This window comes from Perca fluviatilis, chromosome 23 (genome assembly GCF_010015445.1).
Source record: "Perca fluviatilis chromosome 23, GENO_Pfluv_1.0, whole genome shotgun sequence".
NCBI lineage: Eukaryota > Metazoa > Chordata > Actinopteri > Perciformes > Percidae > Perca > Perca fluviatilis.
Window position 1 is genome coordinate 26,127,728 of NC_053134.1, and position 16,363 is coordinate 26,144,090.

Genomic DNA, 16,363 nt, shown 5'->3' on the forward strand with positions numbered 1-16,363 from the left:
CAAAATACATTTGACATAGATCTGTGCATCTTACAGGGCTTAACATGAAACACTGTGAAATATTTTGATTATGATTCAGTAGGCTTACTTTTGGCAATGTACATACAGTATACACTATGTTTATGAGTAATATTACTTATGCTATTATTCAGTAACTGAGGAAGAGCCCACAAACAAAGCTTCTGCGGTAGACCTGTAACCCCTTCCGCATTAGGAATTCAACATATTGATGTAGGCCTACATGAAATATGACAGACAAGATCATTACTGTTGTGGGACTCCAATGCACAGCCCCTAGCCTAGTCTGGGTGTGCCATCTGGTGGTGAACATGTGGAAAGGCAACACAGCAAAAACGTCAGTGTTATTTCAACTCCCATAGTGTCAAATGTAACACTTTCCCTGAGTTTATATAATCCTCACCAGTTCAGAGTTAAATTAACACTTTGGACAGTGTTAATATTTTAACTCCATAATAGTGTTAAAAATGTAACACTCAGAGTGTTGTTTCTTAACACATTTAAGAGTAATTTTTACACTAAACTGGAGTTATTCCTTTTCACTGAGGGTGTTAATTTCTAACATTCACAGTGTTATTTTATGACACTTTAAAGTGTATTTTTAACTCTAAATCATGTTACTCCCTTACTCTTAAAAGTGTTATTTTATGACACGAAATTGTATTCATGACAGTTGTGTCACATTCAATGTTCTGAACATGCTTTTTGACTACCAGAAAAAACAAACATTCGATGAATTAATCTTTTTTAATAACAAAAATATCCAAGCACCATACAACTGAACTCTATGCAAGTTTACAGAGAACATAATGGTACAATATAAAGGCTATTATCTCCACCATAAGCACTTTGTAAGTCAAAAGGCTTATAAATTTGAAGACCGTCTGCTTTCATCACATTTTTTTCATCACTTTCAAACACGTTATAGGCATGAAAGTGCTCACTGAAATGGTCAACCATAAGCTTGTTCACTATGAAGTAAATCACACTGTTGACTAAAAGTATGTTTTTTATTCTGCAAAACACAGGCATTTCTTGTTCTGTACCACTGCAAATGACTAACCCGGCTCTGTACTCTACCCCGCTGATCTTTACCCAGTTAGTAGAGAAGATGTCTTTTGCTACAGCGGGCAGGGCTTGGGCAAACATTTCACCACTTTCCTCATTGTCCACATTAAATGTTTTCAAAGGTCCGTACTCAACATGGTTCAAAGGAGATGTTTCCCAATTGGATGCTATGGACATTTGATGTTTTTTGGCAAGTGATACAGTGATGTTCTTTAAGTTTTTAAGTATGCTTTTGAAAACCCTGCGTTTTGCCTCAAATCTCATACTCCACATATGTATTAACGGTCCAATTTTTCAAATACAAGATGGGTAATGTAACATAAAATGATGTTTAGGAATCAGGTTTCTACCTGGATACAAGTGTTTTAACAAGTCATAGTGTTCCATTATTAAATGCTTCAAATGCAGTCATGCCTAGTGTAACTGATGGAGAGAATATGATGTTAATTATCTGCAGTAAAAGCAACAGCAAAGTCCAATTCTGGTTTCCTTCTGGCACAATGTCACCAAAAATCAAAGGAATGTTTCTTACCAGACAAAGAGTCTGAATAGAGTTGAGTCCTATATTATTGCCTATACTGTCCAAGTTGACCCTTGTCGGACGATTTTTGCGCTCCAAGTAGCCATAGTCAAAAGCATAGATTCGTGACAAAAGACCAGGTTTTGACAACACATTTTCCGAGAGATATTCAAACAGTAACTTTATCTCATACTGAGCCACCCCTTCAAGTATGTCATGCATTATGTCCAAAGAAAAGTTGTAGCAAACATGAAAGTACTGTAGGCTGTTTAGAGTTGAATTCTTCTTTAGACCAAACAGACACACATCTTTTGTGGATCTGATTGCAACTCACTGCAGTGCATTTCAAAAACCTCTTTTCCACGCAAGATTATCTTTGGGTCATCCTCTTTGTAAACATTCTGAGCATCATCTTTTTCAATCAAACACAAACGACAGAAGTGACGTCCACTGAAAGACTCTGCAAAACCCATTATTCCATGCATCCCCAAGTTGTCCCCAGTTATCTGACATATAGTCCCATAGACCTTTTCAGATGAAAAAGGCAAATCAATGCAATCACTCTCCAATATTTTGATGTCATCAATCAGAGGCTGTAAAATAGGATCAAAGCCATATTTTTTCACATCTTCTGTGTGAAACAATGCCACCAAATGGATGTTCATCAATACAGAGTTTAACTTTGTAGGCAGATTTCGGAGGTCAAAATAGAGAGCACGAACTTTGTGAACACCACATTTTGAACCCAGTGGGTTAGCAGTCTCAAAGTCATCATAGTAAAGCTGAATTAGTAAAGAAGTCTGTGTTTTAGAAAACAATGGATGTGACTTAAAATAACTTCCATCACAAAAGTCTTCATAAAAAGTCACAAAAGTCTTCACAAAAGTCTTCACAAAAGTCTTCACAAAAGTCTTTTGATACACATGGTTTTGCAAGTAGTTCACAAATATAAGAATTGCGACAGATAAATTTAATAGTTTCCAAAATTGGAATGTAAACAAAAGTGTCTTTCACTGGAACCTGATCATAAGTACCTGTATTTTTATTTCGTCTTGTATCAAATCGAACTCCTACATTTTTTTTTAAAAAACTTTTTAAAACTCACAAATGGGTTTTCAAAATTCTCAAAACCCTTTTCCAATGTAGATCTTACAGGGTTATCTTTTGGCACAGCAGACAGTATTTCATGCTTAACTTGGGAGTGCAGACCACCAGCAAATTCTTCCAAATCACTAATAATTGACGAAACTACACTATTTGCCATTCCACTACCATGGAGTTTGGTAATAATTGTAGCACAGATATCTTTTGTGTTTTCTTTGATACTTTGACCTGATCCATTGTTATCAAAACACCCAGTGTCAGGGCTCTGCACAACACTTGTTCCTGCAACTTCTGTTCCAACTTCTGTACCATTTTGTAAACTGTGAAAATCCACCTGAAATGACTAACGTTTCTGCATCACCACTTTGACAATCCTTATCATGCACACTAATTAAATGCTTTTTAAACCCTGAAAATGTTGAAAACTGACGCCTACAATGATCTTGTGCACAAACTAACTTAAACCTAGTGCTTGGATAGAAACTGTGGCAGATTCGCAAATGAGTTATTAGGCACTGGCTGGTAGCATGCACTGCTTGACATATGAAACATTTAAACATATTCATATGTCATTCAAAAGTTTTGCCCGCAACTCACGAACTCTTGGACACTCCTCTGTTGTGGTAACATCAATGTTGTAGACCGTTGTCTGCAGAAAAGTGTAGAAATGGACCAGGGACTCATCATAAGACAAGTTGAACACGTAGTGAGATTTAAACAGTTCATCAAAAGCACCCAACGAGCTGGTGGCTTGGCAGAGGATGAGCTGTTTGTCAACGGCGATGTAGAAGGTATCAATCGCCTTCTGGGTTCGGCCAATGGCAAGGATGTATGGTTGTTTACTCTCCATTTCCTGCAGATATTCATTGATGCTGCAGCATGACTAAAAAGAAAAGAAATATGTGTACACCTTCAAGTGAATCTGGTACTTGCTGGTCCATGTTAATGTAATAGACTTTGTAAACTGCCCCTGTGATTTGAGATAATTTGCTTCACTGGAAAAACAGTCCTCAAGTAATTGGGACATACTAGCCTGCAAGGAACGCACTTTAAAAGCAACATATGGCTAGCAAGTGCATATAACTAAAAAAAACTGTCTCGTGGAATTTTAACAAATGAGGCATATAATGTACCTTATGAAAGTGCACCATTTTGTCCACTGCATCACTTGGACTTATTTTGGTCCTCTTCCGTCCAGCTGTGGGTGGCAAGAGATAGAGAAGAAGCAGAATTGAAGCGATGTCACTGTCCCAGTCTATCAGGAGGAAAAACAAGGCATTAATGTCTAATATGAAAAGATAAAAATAGCTAACTAATTTGTAATATGAACAATGCATGCTGTGTAGCTTACCCGTTTCATCGTTCTCTGCAAGATTCTCAGCAACTTTTAGAAGTCGGCACAGCTCAGTTGTCGGAGTCAGTTGTTTGGCCTCTTTGATGACCTTGGGCTTGAATGAGGTGTCCCACTTCTCAAGCATCTTGGAGGCTGTTTCAGCACCAAACAGCAGCAGGAAGTCTTGATTCACCTGTTGATTATACACACAAGCATATATACTGTATGAAACCAGGACTCAGTGCATTGTTAATGGTGAGCTTAGTGATTTTTGATATCGGTGTGTGGTATATTAAACCAGTGTAAATCAGAATAAAGATTTTGGAAAAAAGACAATCAATAAGCCAGGAAGATGAATGTTTAGGTGTTTTCATGGCTAACATCCAGCAAAACACTGGATATTAAAGGGGTGATAGAATGCAAAACCGATTTTACCCTGTCATAGTTGAATAACGACAGTTCAGTGGGTAAAAAGGACATACATAGAAGCTCAAAATCCCATTGACACCCCTTTACTATGAAAATCTCATATTTTGAAACTGCCGCTGAAAACGGGCAAATCTCAACAAAGCTGAGTTGCTTGCGTAAGCATCTCAAAATCCGGAACCTTAAGAGAACAGTCACGCCCCAACATTTACATAGGCTACACAACTGACCTGAGATCAGGTAGTCTTCTGAATCTAGCTAGGTCACGCAGATCTCTGCTATTCCATTACAAAATTCACTTCTGAAACTTTTTTATGCGAGAAATCAACTATGTAAAGCTCAGATATGGGCCGTTTTACAAAAATGGATGGCTAATTGCAAATTTTGTCCGACTGTGGGTCGGAATTAAGCAGCCGGTGCTGCCTGGGTTGTTGCCTCGCCGCCCGGCCTGCTGTGAGCTCCGTTACGGCTGGCAGCCATACCCGCGCAGAGTCACCGGTAACACCGCGGCTCTGACAGAGCTCCAGGGCCTGCAGCTCCCCTCTTCCTGCTAGCTAAATGCCTGGTATGTGTGAGTGAGAGCGCGGTCAGCGAGCTTGTTACACCAGCAATCTGTTACCACAGGTTCCAGTTACTCTTTTAAATGTGTGTAATTATAATGTGTTGAGTTATTTAAACAAACGATTGGGGAAATAAACGCCGCTTGTCCGCGAGTCTCATTGATAGCGCCTGCGGCTGGATGTAGCTCTATCAATGAGAGCTAGCTAGCCTCCTCTTAGAATTCCTCTGGAATTCACAAATATTCATTAAATTGAAATCTGACACCGTTGTTAGCTTTATAAGACCTTTAGTTAGATGTTGTGTAAGTGGCATGACGAAATTCAAACTGTAATATAATCGAATTAAGGCGAAAAGGAAGCTAACTATCCGTGACAGCTAACAAAACACCTAACTAGTCTTCACAAATATTCATTAACTTGAAATCGGACACCGTTGTTAGCTTTATAAGACATATAGTTAGATGTTGTGTAAGTGGCGTGACGAAATTCAAACTGTAATATAATCGAATTAAGGCGAAAAGGAAGCTAACTATCCGTGGTTTGTAGCTACACATAGCTAGGATTGAAGGGACAGTCGCAGCTAACGAAACACTTTGTCTTCACAAATATTCATTAACTTGAAATCGGACACCGTTGTTAGCTTTATAAGACATTTAGTTAGATGTTGTATAAGTGGCGTGACATGTGTGTAACATGAGGTAACAGATTGCTGGTGTAACAAGCTCGCTGACGGAGCTCTCACTCTCACACACGGGCCATTTAGCTAGCAGGAAGAGGGGAGTTGAAGGCCCTGGAGCTCTGTCAGGGCAGCAGCGTTTGGTAGTCCCTGCTGTGGGCTGCCAGCCGTGACGGAGCTCCAAGTACCTCATAGAAGGCCGGGGTCTGTGAAGGAAGGCAGGCTGGGCGGCGAGGCAGCACCGGCGGACGGCGAGGCAGCACCAGCGGCTAAACTCCGACACACAGTCTTACCAAATTTGCAATTAGCCATCAATTTTCGTAAAACGGCCCATATTTGAGCTTTATATAGTTGATTTCTCGCTTAAAAAAGTATCAGAAGTGAATTTAATAACGAAATAGCCCGATAAACAATGTATAACTTTGCAATGAGACATGCTGTCGAGTCTCCCATGTGTTTCTATGTAGTTTGCTCAAACCAATCAGCGCGTAGCTCATTCTGAATATTCATCAGCATACCATATTTGGAAGAAAAGCTCTTGTTCCAAATAGAGCCATATTCACAGGGTAGTTAAGGGCCTAATAAAATATCATTCGGGCAATTTTCAGCCCAACCAATGTTACATACCCTATTAGGAGACCTTAAGGAACAGTGTAAAATACCCTATATAATCATTCTATCACCCCTTTAAAGACTTCGGTTTAAATAAAGAAATATACAACTCACCAGTCCTTTGACATCCAAAAAGCATGGAAATGTTTTGAAGACATCTGTGCTTCTTTGTGGGTCATGCACTAGGTCCTGACGATGTTGAAACGTCATCTTCATCTTCTGAAATACACTTGCTTCATCAGGGGCGTGAACAAGAAATGAAATGGCCTCCCTGCAGGCATCTCCATCAAGCTGCTGAGTCAGTGTGGTTGCTGATCTTCGGCGCTGTGGTCCTTGTGCTTGATGTACTGAGACTTCCTTGACTGGCCGTTTTCCTGTAGTCCTGGAAATGGTTTTGAGGCGCCACGCTAAATATCCAGTGCCTTTTTCCCCATCATAGAAATGCTCCTGTTACATTTAAATGAATAAACACAAATAATCACAAAACGATCTTACATAAAGTGAAGATGCAGCATTGTGAAACAAAAGAACAATTACTTATTTAACAGATTTTCTTTTTAATATCCTTATAACCCAAGTAATTTCAAGTCAGGGCACCATCATGATTGTTGAATTTTGAAATCTTTTCACTTTTATAAACAACTGTAGTTATTTTATAATGAAAACTACAACGCCAAAGCCCTTTACTGTAAATCTGGTGCTGTGTTTTCTTAACAAGGTTGTAAAACTTACATAGCCCTTTGGAGAAAAAGGATCCTTCAGTGAGGGAAAGAGTGTAATAATTCCCAGGGCATACTTCTCCTTCTGCTGACGGGAAGGAATCCTGCTATAGAGAGAAGAAAGTCAATCTTTAATAATTTCTTTAGTACAAGAAACATTAGTTATATCATTACATTAGTTATATCATTACAAGATTACAGCCTTATTACATTTCTTTGTAATAAAAACCTTTTTAAATCTTACCCATGTCTCTCAGTCATATCACTCGCCAATATGTTGACTAGCTATCTCCGAGTGCGGTGCATTAGTGAATTTTCTGACTTTTACTCCTCAAGAATATCCTCTCCTCCAGGCTTCTTAAGCAAGGCCTTTTCTACCATCTACTCGCATAACAGGAAAAGGAAAAATAAGTTTTAGTGTTCAATTCTGTCTATTAAAAAAAACATACCACAACATGTCTATATAGACTAAGGGTGAAAGTTCAGAGGAATGACAAAAAACAGCAGTGTTGTGAAAGTTAAACATCTACGAAGGGAGCAAATAAATAACATTTTCTTTGATAAAAAAGTGAGTTTGGAACCAAATGCTTCGATTGGTGATAATCTCAATTAAACGTGACACCTTATAATTGATAGTAAATCAAAATAAGACGTTTCCAGCTCTCAATTACCTCCTTTGCCGCCTCTGACACGGAAGCCTTTGTTGCAGAACTGCTCATGTCTTCTTTGCTGGATCTATTTCTGCCTGTGGTAATACCCAGTTCTCTAAGGTCACTGTCACTTGAAGAAAGTGATATGGTGTCCGTGAGGGAAGATGGTGTTGAATGATCTAGAGGAGAAAACTCTTTAAAAAGAGAGAATTTGATTAACTTAACTTTATGTGGCTTTATCCATTTTAGTATAAACATTTTAAGTAACCCTAAAGTATTCAGATTATATTTTTAGTAATCTGTAACAAATTTGACCCAACCTTGCCCGTTTGACTGTAAAAAGGAGGGAATGTAACCAGATAAAGTCACCTGGAGCAATTTTGAAATCATCCTGCTTAACTCTGTTAAACTAAAAAGAATCATGTACAACCATGTTCTAACTAATGTTGATGATTCCACTATGAACGGTCATTAAAATAAAATATTATGGCACAACATGTAATATAAACTGTTAAATACAGCCAAAAGTATTTAAATAGTTCTGCCACAGATAATATTGTGCTGTGATTTGTTGTTAAATTGGCTACATATTTTGTTTTGCCTTCAAATGATTTACCTTCCCTGATGAATTCTGAATAGGTGAAGCCTGAGTGCAATTTGATGTACTTCTTGATACTATTGCATTTCACCTTCAGCAACATGTCAACATCCTGAAACTGCAACTAGTGGAAAAAGGAAAAAGCGGTTCAATATTCTGCAAGGAGATGTTAGCCTATGTTTCACAAACAACAGTGATGATTGTTCATCATATGCAGGAAAAAGAAAAGAAAGAAAATCAAAATATTCTGTTTGCAACATGATGCCCTGGCAACTTTTTTAGAACTTTATTCAGAAAACAAGCATTATTAAAAGTTGTTTGCTTGTCATTTTGCAGACGGACCTGATACTTTTTTAAAATCTTTTTAATATGGATCATGATGTTGCTGTTTTGGCATACTTTAGACCCATTTAACAAGTAAATCACGGCGGAATTAGTTATTTTGGGTTCACACCACTTGTATAAATCCACTATCTATCCACAACTCTATTTAAAGAACGAACATTTTAAAAGGTTGTTTGGTTGTTGTCTTGTGGAAGGACCTGATATAGTATGAATTCAAACGTTTTACAAATCTTCATCACAATGTTTGTATTTCAGCTTAGTTTTTATCAGTTTATTGAAATAACTTAGCCTGACGTGGTCATACTCAGAATGTGAGTCTGAAACCGCTCCATTGGGCTGTGATTATGGGGCGTGTTCCAACCGAACCAGGAAAAAAAAAATGCCTCTGCATTCATTGGATAGACCTACAACCAATCAGAGCAACGGAACTCAACTCAACCATCAACAGAACTCAACATTGTATATCGTCTCCATAGCAACCACTCTTTGCACAATGCATTCGTTCTTATTTCCGACTTTTAGACTTTTTTGAAGCTGGATATATCATTTGTTTCTTGTAAATATAAATGTGGATAACGTTAATGATAGTGACATGCTCGCTACAGTTGCATTTCTAGAGATGAATCGGCGAAAACACGTTTTATTTCTCTGATTCACGGCTTTGTTCTAGCGCCGGCGGTCCCTCTCTTCAGTCTCTCTCTATGTCTCTCCACCATATAACGCTCTCTCTCTTCAGTCTCTCTCTATCTCTCTCCGCCATATAACGCTCTCTCTCTTCAGTCTCTCTCTATCTCGCTCCACCATATAACGCTACCGTGCTTTCGGGCAGTTGTTGAGGCTCCTCCGCTGAGGATTTTAAAATGAATGCGCTGTCGATATCTTCTGTAACAGACGCGATGGTGGAATCTACACATCTCAACAAATCCAACCCAAGCGTTCTTTGGTGACGTGGTTGATTCTGTTACTGTTGATCATCTGTCCGACAATCTGATTGGTCCGAACAGATCCTGTTCGGGCAAAAATTGCTTCTCAACGGAGCAACTCCAGACCGAATGTCAGTACCCGATCCGTTCCACCGGCACAATCCGTTCTGCGCATGTGCAAGATGACACGTATGTCATGACGTATGCGCAGATGATAATACCGTTTTACGACCTGCCCAATCTGTTCCACACTAGACTCCACCGGGATAGCTAACAGCTAATTCGGCTAACCGCTAGCCGACAGCCTTCAGTCTAAAATAACGCATGCGCAGAACGGATCGTGCAGGCAGAACGGACAGCAAGATTCAGTCTAAAATAACGTTAAGTCAAACATAATGGGAAAAGCAGGCTACAGCTAAATTAAGACTTTACAGTTATAACAATAAAGACAAGTATTGAGTGATTGTATTTTAAATGAGCACAAGTAAAGTAGAACTGATGTAACAGCTGTTATATATGTTAACGTTTATTTTCAAGTTTTATTTTGAGGGTCTTTTAAAGTTTACATGCTGTCTCAGCTAAGCGTGGGAACAGATTGGGTAGTGTCGTAAATCCTCGTACCACAGCACATGCGTGAACATCTTGCGCATGCGCAGAACGGATCGTGCCGGTGGAACCAAGGGGGTAAGCTTCGCTTCAGAACTCGAGCCATCATGGCGCCATTTTGTTGCTAACTGGCCATCACCTCCTGTTAGCATTCCGCTGACCGCCATTTTTTTTTTACGTCACTTGACTGAGAATAACTTTACATCCGAAGCATTTAAAGACTCGATTTGTCCATTGTTTAGTTCTAAAGAAACACGACAACGTATAAAAGGCTCCATTACCTTGTATCTCACGTTATGGCTCCGTAGCAGACGTTTTTGTAAAAATAGGCTAACGATTGTGTCATAACCAAGTGACTTACTGTCGCACAGTAGAGGAATTACCGTATAGTACAGGAGAAGCTCGCAGGCAGTTTCGACTTACATTAGCTGTTTAGGTTTAATTACTAATGTTAACTAGCATGTTAGTTAGCAATAATTAGCCTGTGCTTATGTTATCTCCTTACATATACCTACACTCTCCGTCTCTGTAAGATTGGGAATGATTGAGATTTCTCTCGGCACAGCTACCAGAACACTTACAACTTTCAGACACGTTGCTCACGTCACATTTACGCTGTCTCTCTCAGTTGGAGGCTGCGCAGTAAAGCTGGCCATCACCGGAAAAGTGCTTCTAATAGCCTTCACTGGTCTCCGTCCAGAGCAACGGGCTCTGTTGGTCCATTATATATATGTCAATGGGTGGAACGGATCGGGTACTGACACCGAACTTCCCGACCTCGAATTTTGTGGGCGGGGCTAAATTCGGCTGGCATCCAGGCTAGCAATAACTAGCTAAACAGTTAAATCTGAACCTCAAGTAACATTGGCGCTGGAAGCAGCACACGTAACGTTACTTGAGAAGGCTGTACTGGTTCGTTCCACCAGATGACGTTACTAATCCAGACATGACGCAGTTTAATTTCCTAACGTATCTGGGACTTCCACAGCAGAAACAAAGCTGCAACTGTCGGTATTTCTGCCATATTGATGGCGGAAAGAAACTATGTTGGGGCGTACAAATATACACCGGCGGGTAAACGCGAGTAATGTTAGCGCTATTATAAACATGGAGGACGTGAACGGCGCGAAGCGAAAATGGCCAGTGTGAAGACGCCTTCATCACTGACGAAAAACAAACGCGGACGTGCACAAATCATCTTGAACCTGACGACGACGCCACATAAAATTACTTCCATTAAACGTACTAGCTAGCTAACACCGTTAAGCACATTTTATATTAAAACACACTAATGTAATTTTACCGTTTTACAGTTGCTGGACTAACTTAGAGTGTCATTTATAAATGTGGTTCTCCTTTAAACCGAATATTCCTGACAGAAATGTTCTCTCACACAACTTAACCGTCTGCAAATTTTAAAAAATAAAAAGCAACGGCGACAACGACCCCACCCCCACATACACATTTTCAGTTGGTGTAGCTAAAACCCTGCTATCGTAATAGAACCATAGTAAATACAATGTTAAGCACTTTTATCACATTTAAACACGCAACGTAAATGTTTACCTCTAACGTTAACGTACAGTTGATAAATATAAGGAAAAAATGCTAAATTACTTGCTAGCTACCGTTAGCTATAGCAGTAAATTCCATTAATCCACATGTAAGCACATCGACTGCATCACACCCCACTTAACGTTAAAACATGGTTTAAATAACGACAAACAGCCTTTATAAATTGATAAATGTGGTTCTTACCTTTTAAACCGAATATCCCAATCCCACACAGTTTTCTTCTGGGCGCTAGCAAAATTCACTGCCACGGTAAGTGAAGACAAATATATCCTGCTCGTCAATGAATGAGCGCGAAAAAAACGGATGTGGAAAGTAACTCAAAATGAGTGTATGCTCCTAACTCCTTGAAATGACGCCCCCCACAGAGCTTTTTTCAGCACTGTAAGTGTTAAAATAACACACAAATCAACACCCATTCACTCGGAATAATTTACACTGGGAATTTAACTCAAATTAACATTACAGATTTTGCTGTGAACGTTTCCTACCCCTTTTCTATCATCAGGATGAAGAAAGAAGATCAAGCACCAATGTGTCACTTTGAAGTGGCATGAAATGAACATGTTCCTCTGAGTCAGTCACTCTAGTAATGTTGCATTCAAGCTCTATAGGAAAAAAATTTCTATGTGCTCGATACTATTACTTTAATTTCTTTTTTTCTATGTGCAATGTTAATTGCTTGTGGAATAAAATTTTAATTCAATTGAATTCAATTCAATTTTATTTATAGTATCAAATCATAAAAGAGTTAGCTCGAGACACTTTACAGATAGAGTAGGTCTAGACCACACTCTATAATTTCCAAAGCCCCAACAATTACAGTAATTCCCTCAAGAGCAAGCATTAGCAGTGGCTATTGCGACAGTGGCAAGGAAAAACTCCCTTTTAAGAAGAAACCTCGGCAGACCCAGACTCTTGGTAGGCGGTGTCTGGCGGGACCGGTTGGGGGTGTGATGAAAAAAAAAAAACGCCCCCCCTTTACAAAACATATGAACGGATCCTGACTACTCTGTGCGTATGAACATCACAGCAGGGCGTTGCAGGATGAAACGTGGCGCTGCAGAGCATGGGTGGATGCAGCAGACGCAGCAAGACGCAGCAGGACACAGCCGGGCATTGCAGGGAATCGCAGAGCATAGCTCAGCGAAGAAGAAACATTTGGACTCCGGGCAGTAAACTCCCCAGAGCTAGGTTAGTAACAAGCAGTTCTGGGACAGGATGCATACAAAAGGAAACAAATGAAAACATTGATGAGAGGCTGTACTGGCCTGCCTCCCTCTACTCTCACTATATTATTGATTATATGATAAATAAATCTGATGACTACGAAGAGAAGCAGGTGGGCCGGGTTAGGCGGACGCTGCAACTCCTCACTCCCTAACTATAAGCTTTATCAAAGAGGAGAGTTTTCAGTTTACTCTTAAATGTGGTGACGGTGTCTGCCCCCCGAACCCAGACTGGGAGCTGGTTCCACAGGAAAAGAGCCTGGTAGCTGAAGGCTCTGGCCCCCAGTCTACTTTTAGAGACTCTAGGAACCACAAGTAACTCAGCATTCTGGGAGCGCAGTGCTCTATTGGGACAATAAGGTACTAAGAGCTGTTCTAGATAGGATGGTGCTTGACCATTTAGGGCTTTGTAGGTCAGGAGAAGGACTTTAAAGTCAAACCTGAATTTTACAGGAAGCCAATGCAGCGAAGCTAATACGGGAGAAATATGATCTCTTTTCTTAGTTCTTGTGAGAACACGTGCTGCAGCATTCTGGATCAGCTGAAGAGTCTTAAGGGACTTATTTGAGCAACCTGACAGTAGGGAATTACAATAGTCCAGCCTGGAAGTAAAAAATGCATGGACTAGTTTTTCAGCATCGATTTGAGACAGGATATTCCTAATTTTGGCAATGTTACGAAGATGAAAAAAGGCTGTTCTCGATGTTTGTTTTGGATGGGCGTTAAAGGATATATCCTGATGAAAAATAACTCCTAGATTTCTGACAGTGGTGCTGAAGGCCAGGACAATACCATCCAGAGTAGCTATATCTTTATATAATGAAGTTCGGAGGTGTTTAGGGCCCAGCACAATAACTTCAGTTTTGTTAGAGTTTAACATCAGAAAATTGTAGGTCATCCAGGATTTTATATCTTTAATGCATGCTTGAAGTTTAGCTAACTGACTGGTTTCGTCTGGTTTGATTGACAAGTATAATTGGGTGTCATCCGCATAACAGTGATAGTTAATTGAGTGTTTTCTAATAATATTACCAAGAGGAAGCATATATAAGGAGAATAGAATTGGTCCAAGCACTGAGCCTTGTGGAACGCCATGGTTAACTTTAGCGTACTTGGAGGATTTATCATTAACATTTACAAATTGAGCTTGATCAGAGAAATAGGACTTAAACCAGCTTAGTGCGATTCCTTTAATGCCGACTAAGTGTTCCAATCTCTGTAACAGGATGGTATGGTCAATAGTGTCAAATGCAGCACTAAGATCTAGTAAAACAAGTATGGTGACAAGTCCTTTGTCTGCAGCAGTTTGAACGTCGTTAGTAATTTTCACCAGTGCCGTCTCTGTGCTATGATTCTTTCTAAATCCTGATTGAAAGTCTTCAAATAAACTGTTGCTATGGAGAAAATCACATAACTGATTAGCATCTACCTTCTCAAGGATCTTGGAGAGAAAGGGAAGGTTAGATATAGGTCTATAGTTTGCTAAGACCTCAGGATTGAGGGTGGGTTTTTTCAGAAGAGGTTTTATCACAGCTACTTTAAATGACTGCGGTACATAACCTGTTAATAGAGACATGTTGATCATATCTAGTAACGAAGTGTTAACCACGGTAAAGCTTCTTTGAGTAGCCTCGTTGGGATGTGGTCTAAGAGACAGGTAGATGGCTTAGCTGAGGATATCGTTAACATTAATTGTTGAATGACCTGTCTCTCTTAGTTACACTGTTATAGTTCTAGACTGCCGGGGGACTTCCTTCCTTTGACACACTGAGCTGCTCTCTCCTCTCCCTTTCTATTACCATTTGTGTGCATCCCATTCCAGAAATGCTTGTTATTAATCCTAGCTTCTGGGGAGTTTACTCCCCGGAGTCCTTATGTTTTTTCCCCCAGCGTATTTCCTTGGAGAACGTTGGCACCAAGATCCTGGTTGCAGCTGTCGCCGTGGTCCTGCTGCACTCCCTGCTGAGCTCAGTGGTGCCCTGCAATGTCATCCTGCGTCCTGCTGAACCCTGCTGCTTCCTGCTACGTCCATCCATGCTCTGCTGGGCCACGTTACATCCTGTAACGCCCTGCAGCGCCCTGATATGACATGAACTACTACGACTACCATTTGAAGTCACTGTTCCATTATTAATGTGACTATTATCGCCACTGTTTATCGCATCCCCAACCAGCACCGTCAGACACCGCCTACCAAGAGCCTGGGTCTGTCCCAGGTTTCTTCCCAAGAGGGAGTTTTTCCTCGCCACTGTCGCACTGGTCGCACTGCTTGCTCTTGAGGGAATTACTGCAATTGTTGGGGCTTTGTAAATTATAGAGTGTGGTCTAGACCTACTCTATCTGTAAAGTGTCTCGAGATAACTCGTGTTATGATTTGATACTATAAATAAAATTGAATTGAAATGAATTGAATTGAATTGAAGGTTTATAGGATAAAAGCAGTCTAAGTATATCTCAGGTCTAGTCGTTCTTTCTAGCAGTCCTGCGTTGAAAGGTGAACCGTTAGAAGTTGAGGGCAGGATGTGATGAATTTTATCTCTAATTGTTATAATTTTATCATTAAATAAGCTCATGAAGTCGTCACTACTCAGAGCTAGAGGAATAGATGGCTCAGTAGAGCTGTGACTATCTGTCAGCCTGGCTACAGTGCTGAAAAGAAACCTTGGGTGATTCTTGTTTTCTTCTATTAATGATGAGTAATAGTCTGATCTGGCATGTCTGAGGGCCTTCCTATAGGTTTTCAGACTGTCTTGCCAATCCAAACGAGATTCTTCCAGTTTGGTGGAACACCATTTACTTTCAAGTTTTCACGAGATTTGCTTTAATTTACGAGTTTGGGAGTTATACCAAGGTGCAAGTTTCCTTTGTTTCATCATCTTCTTTTTGAGGGGAGCAACAGAGTCTAAAGTAGTCCGTAGGCAGGCCGTAGCACCATCTACACAACTGTCAATTTGAGAGGGACTAAAGTTTACATAAAGGTCCTCTGTTGTATTAAAGCACGGTAATGAGTTTAGTGCTGTTGGAATATCTTCCTTAAATTTAGCTATAGTCAGATAGGCATCTAGTGTAGAAGCTTTTATCTAATTTCGTATAATCGGGTATTAAGAATTCGAAAGTTATTAAGAAGTGGTCTGATAATAAAGGATTTTGTGGGAATACCACTACATCTTCAATTTTGATGCCATATGCCAGCACAAGGTCGAGGGTGTGGTTAAAACAGTGAGTGGCCTCATGAACACTCTGACTGAAACCAATAGAATCTAGTAGTGAGTTGAAAGCAGTACTAAGGCTATCACTGTCAACGTCCACATGGATATTAAAATCACCTACAATAAGTACTTTGTCTGATTTAAGGACTACAGATGATAAAAACTCAGAGAATTCAGATAAAAATTCAGAATACG

General features: G+C 39.9%; 1 protein-coding gene across 4 annotated transcripts; it reads right to left on the reverse strand.

The window, feature by feature from the left end:
• Positions 1 to 1,086: 1,086 nt before the first annotated feature.
• Positions 1,087 to 12,307, reverse strand: LOC120553108. 4 transcript variants are annotated; one of them, XM_039791192.1, is made up of 10 exons: positions 12,222 to 12,307; positions 11,917 to 12,112; positions 8,303 to 8,408; positions 7,708 to 7,880; positions 7,281 to 7,417; positions 7,050 to 7,143; positions 6,432 to 6,764; positions 4,062 to 4,236; positions 3,844 to 3,965; positions 1,087 to 3,593 (listed from the first exon to the last, which is right to left on the reverse strand). In XM_039791192.1, the coding sequence occupies exons 5-10, from the start codon at positions 7,295 to 7,297 to the stop codon at positions 3,273 to 3,275; spliced, it is 1,062 nt and encodes a 353-aa protein (XP_039647126.1). In that variant the 5' UTR covers positions 7,298 to 7,417; positions 7,708 to 7,880; positions 8,303 to 8,408; positions 11,917 to 12,112; positions 12,222 to 12,307; the 3' UTR covers positions 1,087 to 3,272. The 4 variants fall into 4 exon arrangements, with proteins under 4 accessions (XP_039647126.1, XP_039647128.1, XP_039647127.1 ...); XM_039791194.1 differs by having other exon boundaries at positions 3,844 to 3,908; positions 11,917 to 12,253; XM_039791193.1 differs by having other exon boundaries at positions 7,050 to 7,140; positions 11,917 to 12,251.
• Between the last annotated feature and the right edge of the window lie 4,056 nt (positions 12,308 to 16,363).

Coding starts and splice junctions, on each gene's coding strand:
- LOC120553108 (XM_039791192.1), bottom strand. Junction 4,237..6,431: donor TTTTGGATGTCAAAGGACTG/GTGAGTTGTATA, acceptor TATAATCAACAG/GTGAATCAAGACTTCCTGCT. Junction 3,966..4,061: donor TGCAGAGAACGATGAAACGG/GTAAGCTACACA, acceptor TCCTCCTGATAG/ACTGGGACAGTGACATCGCT.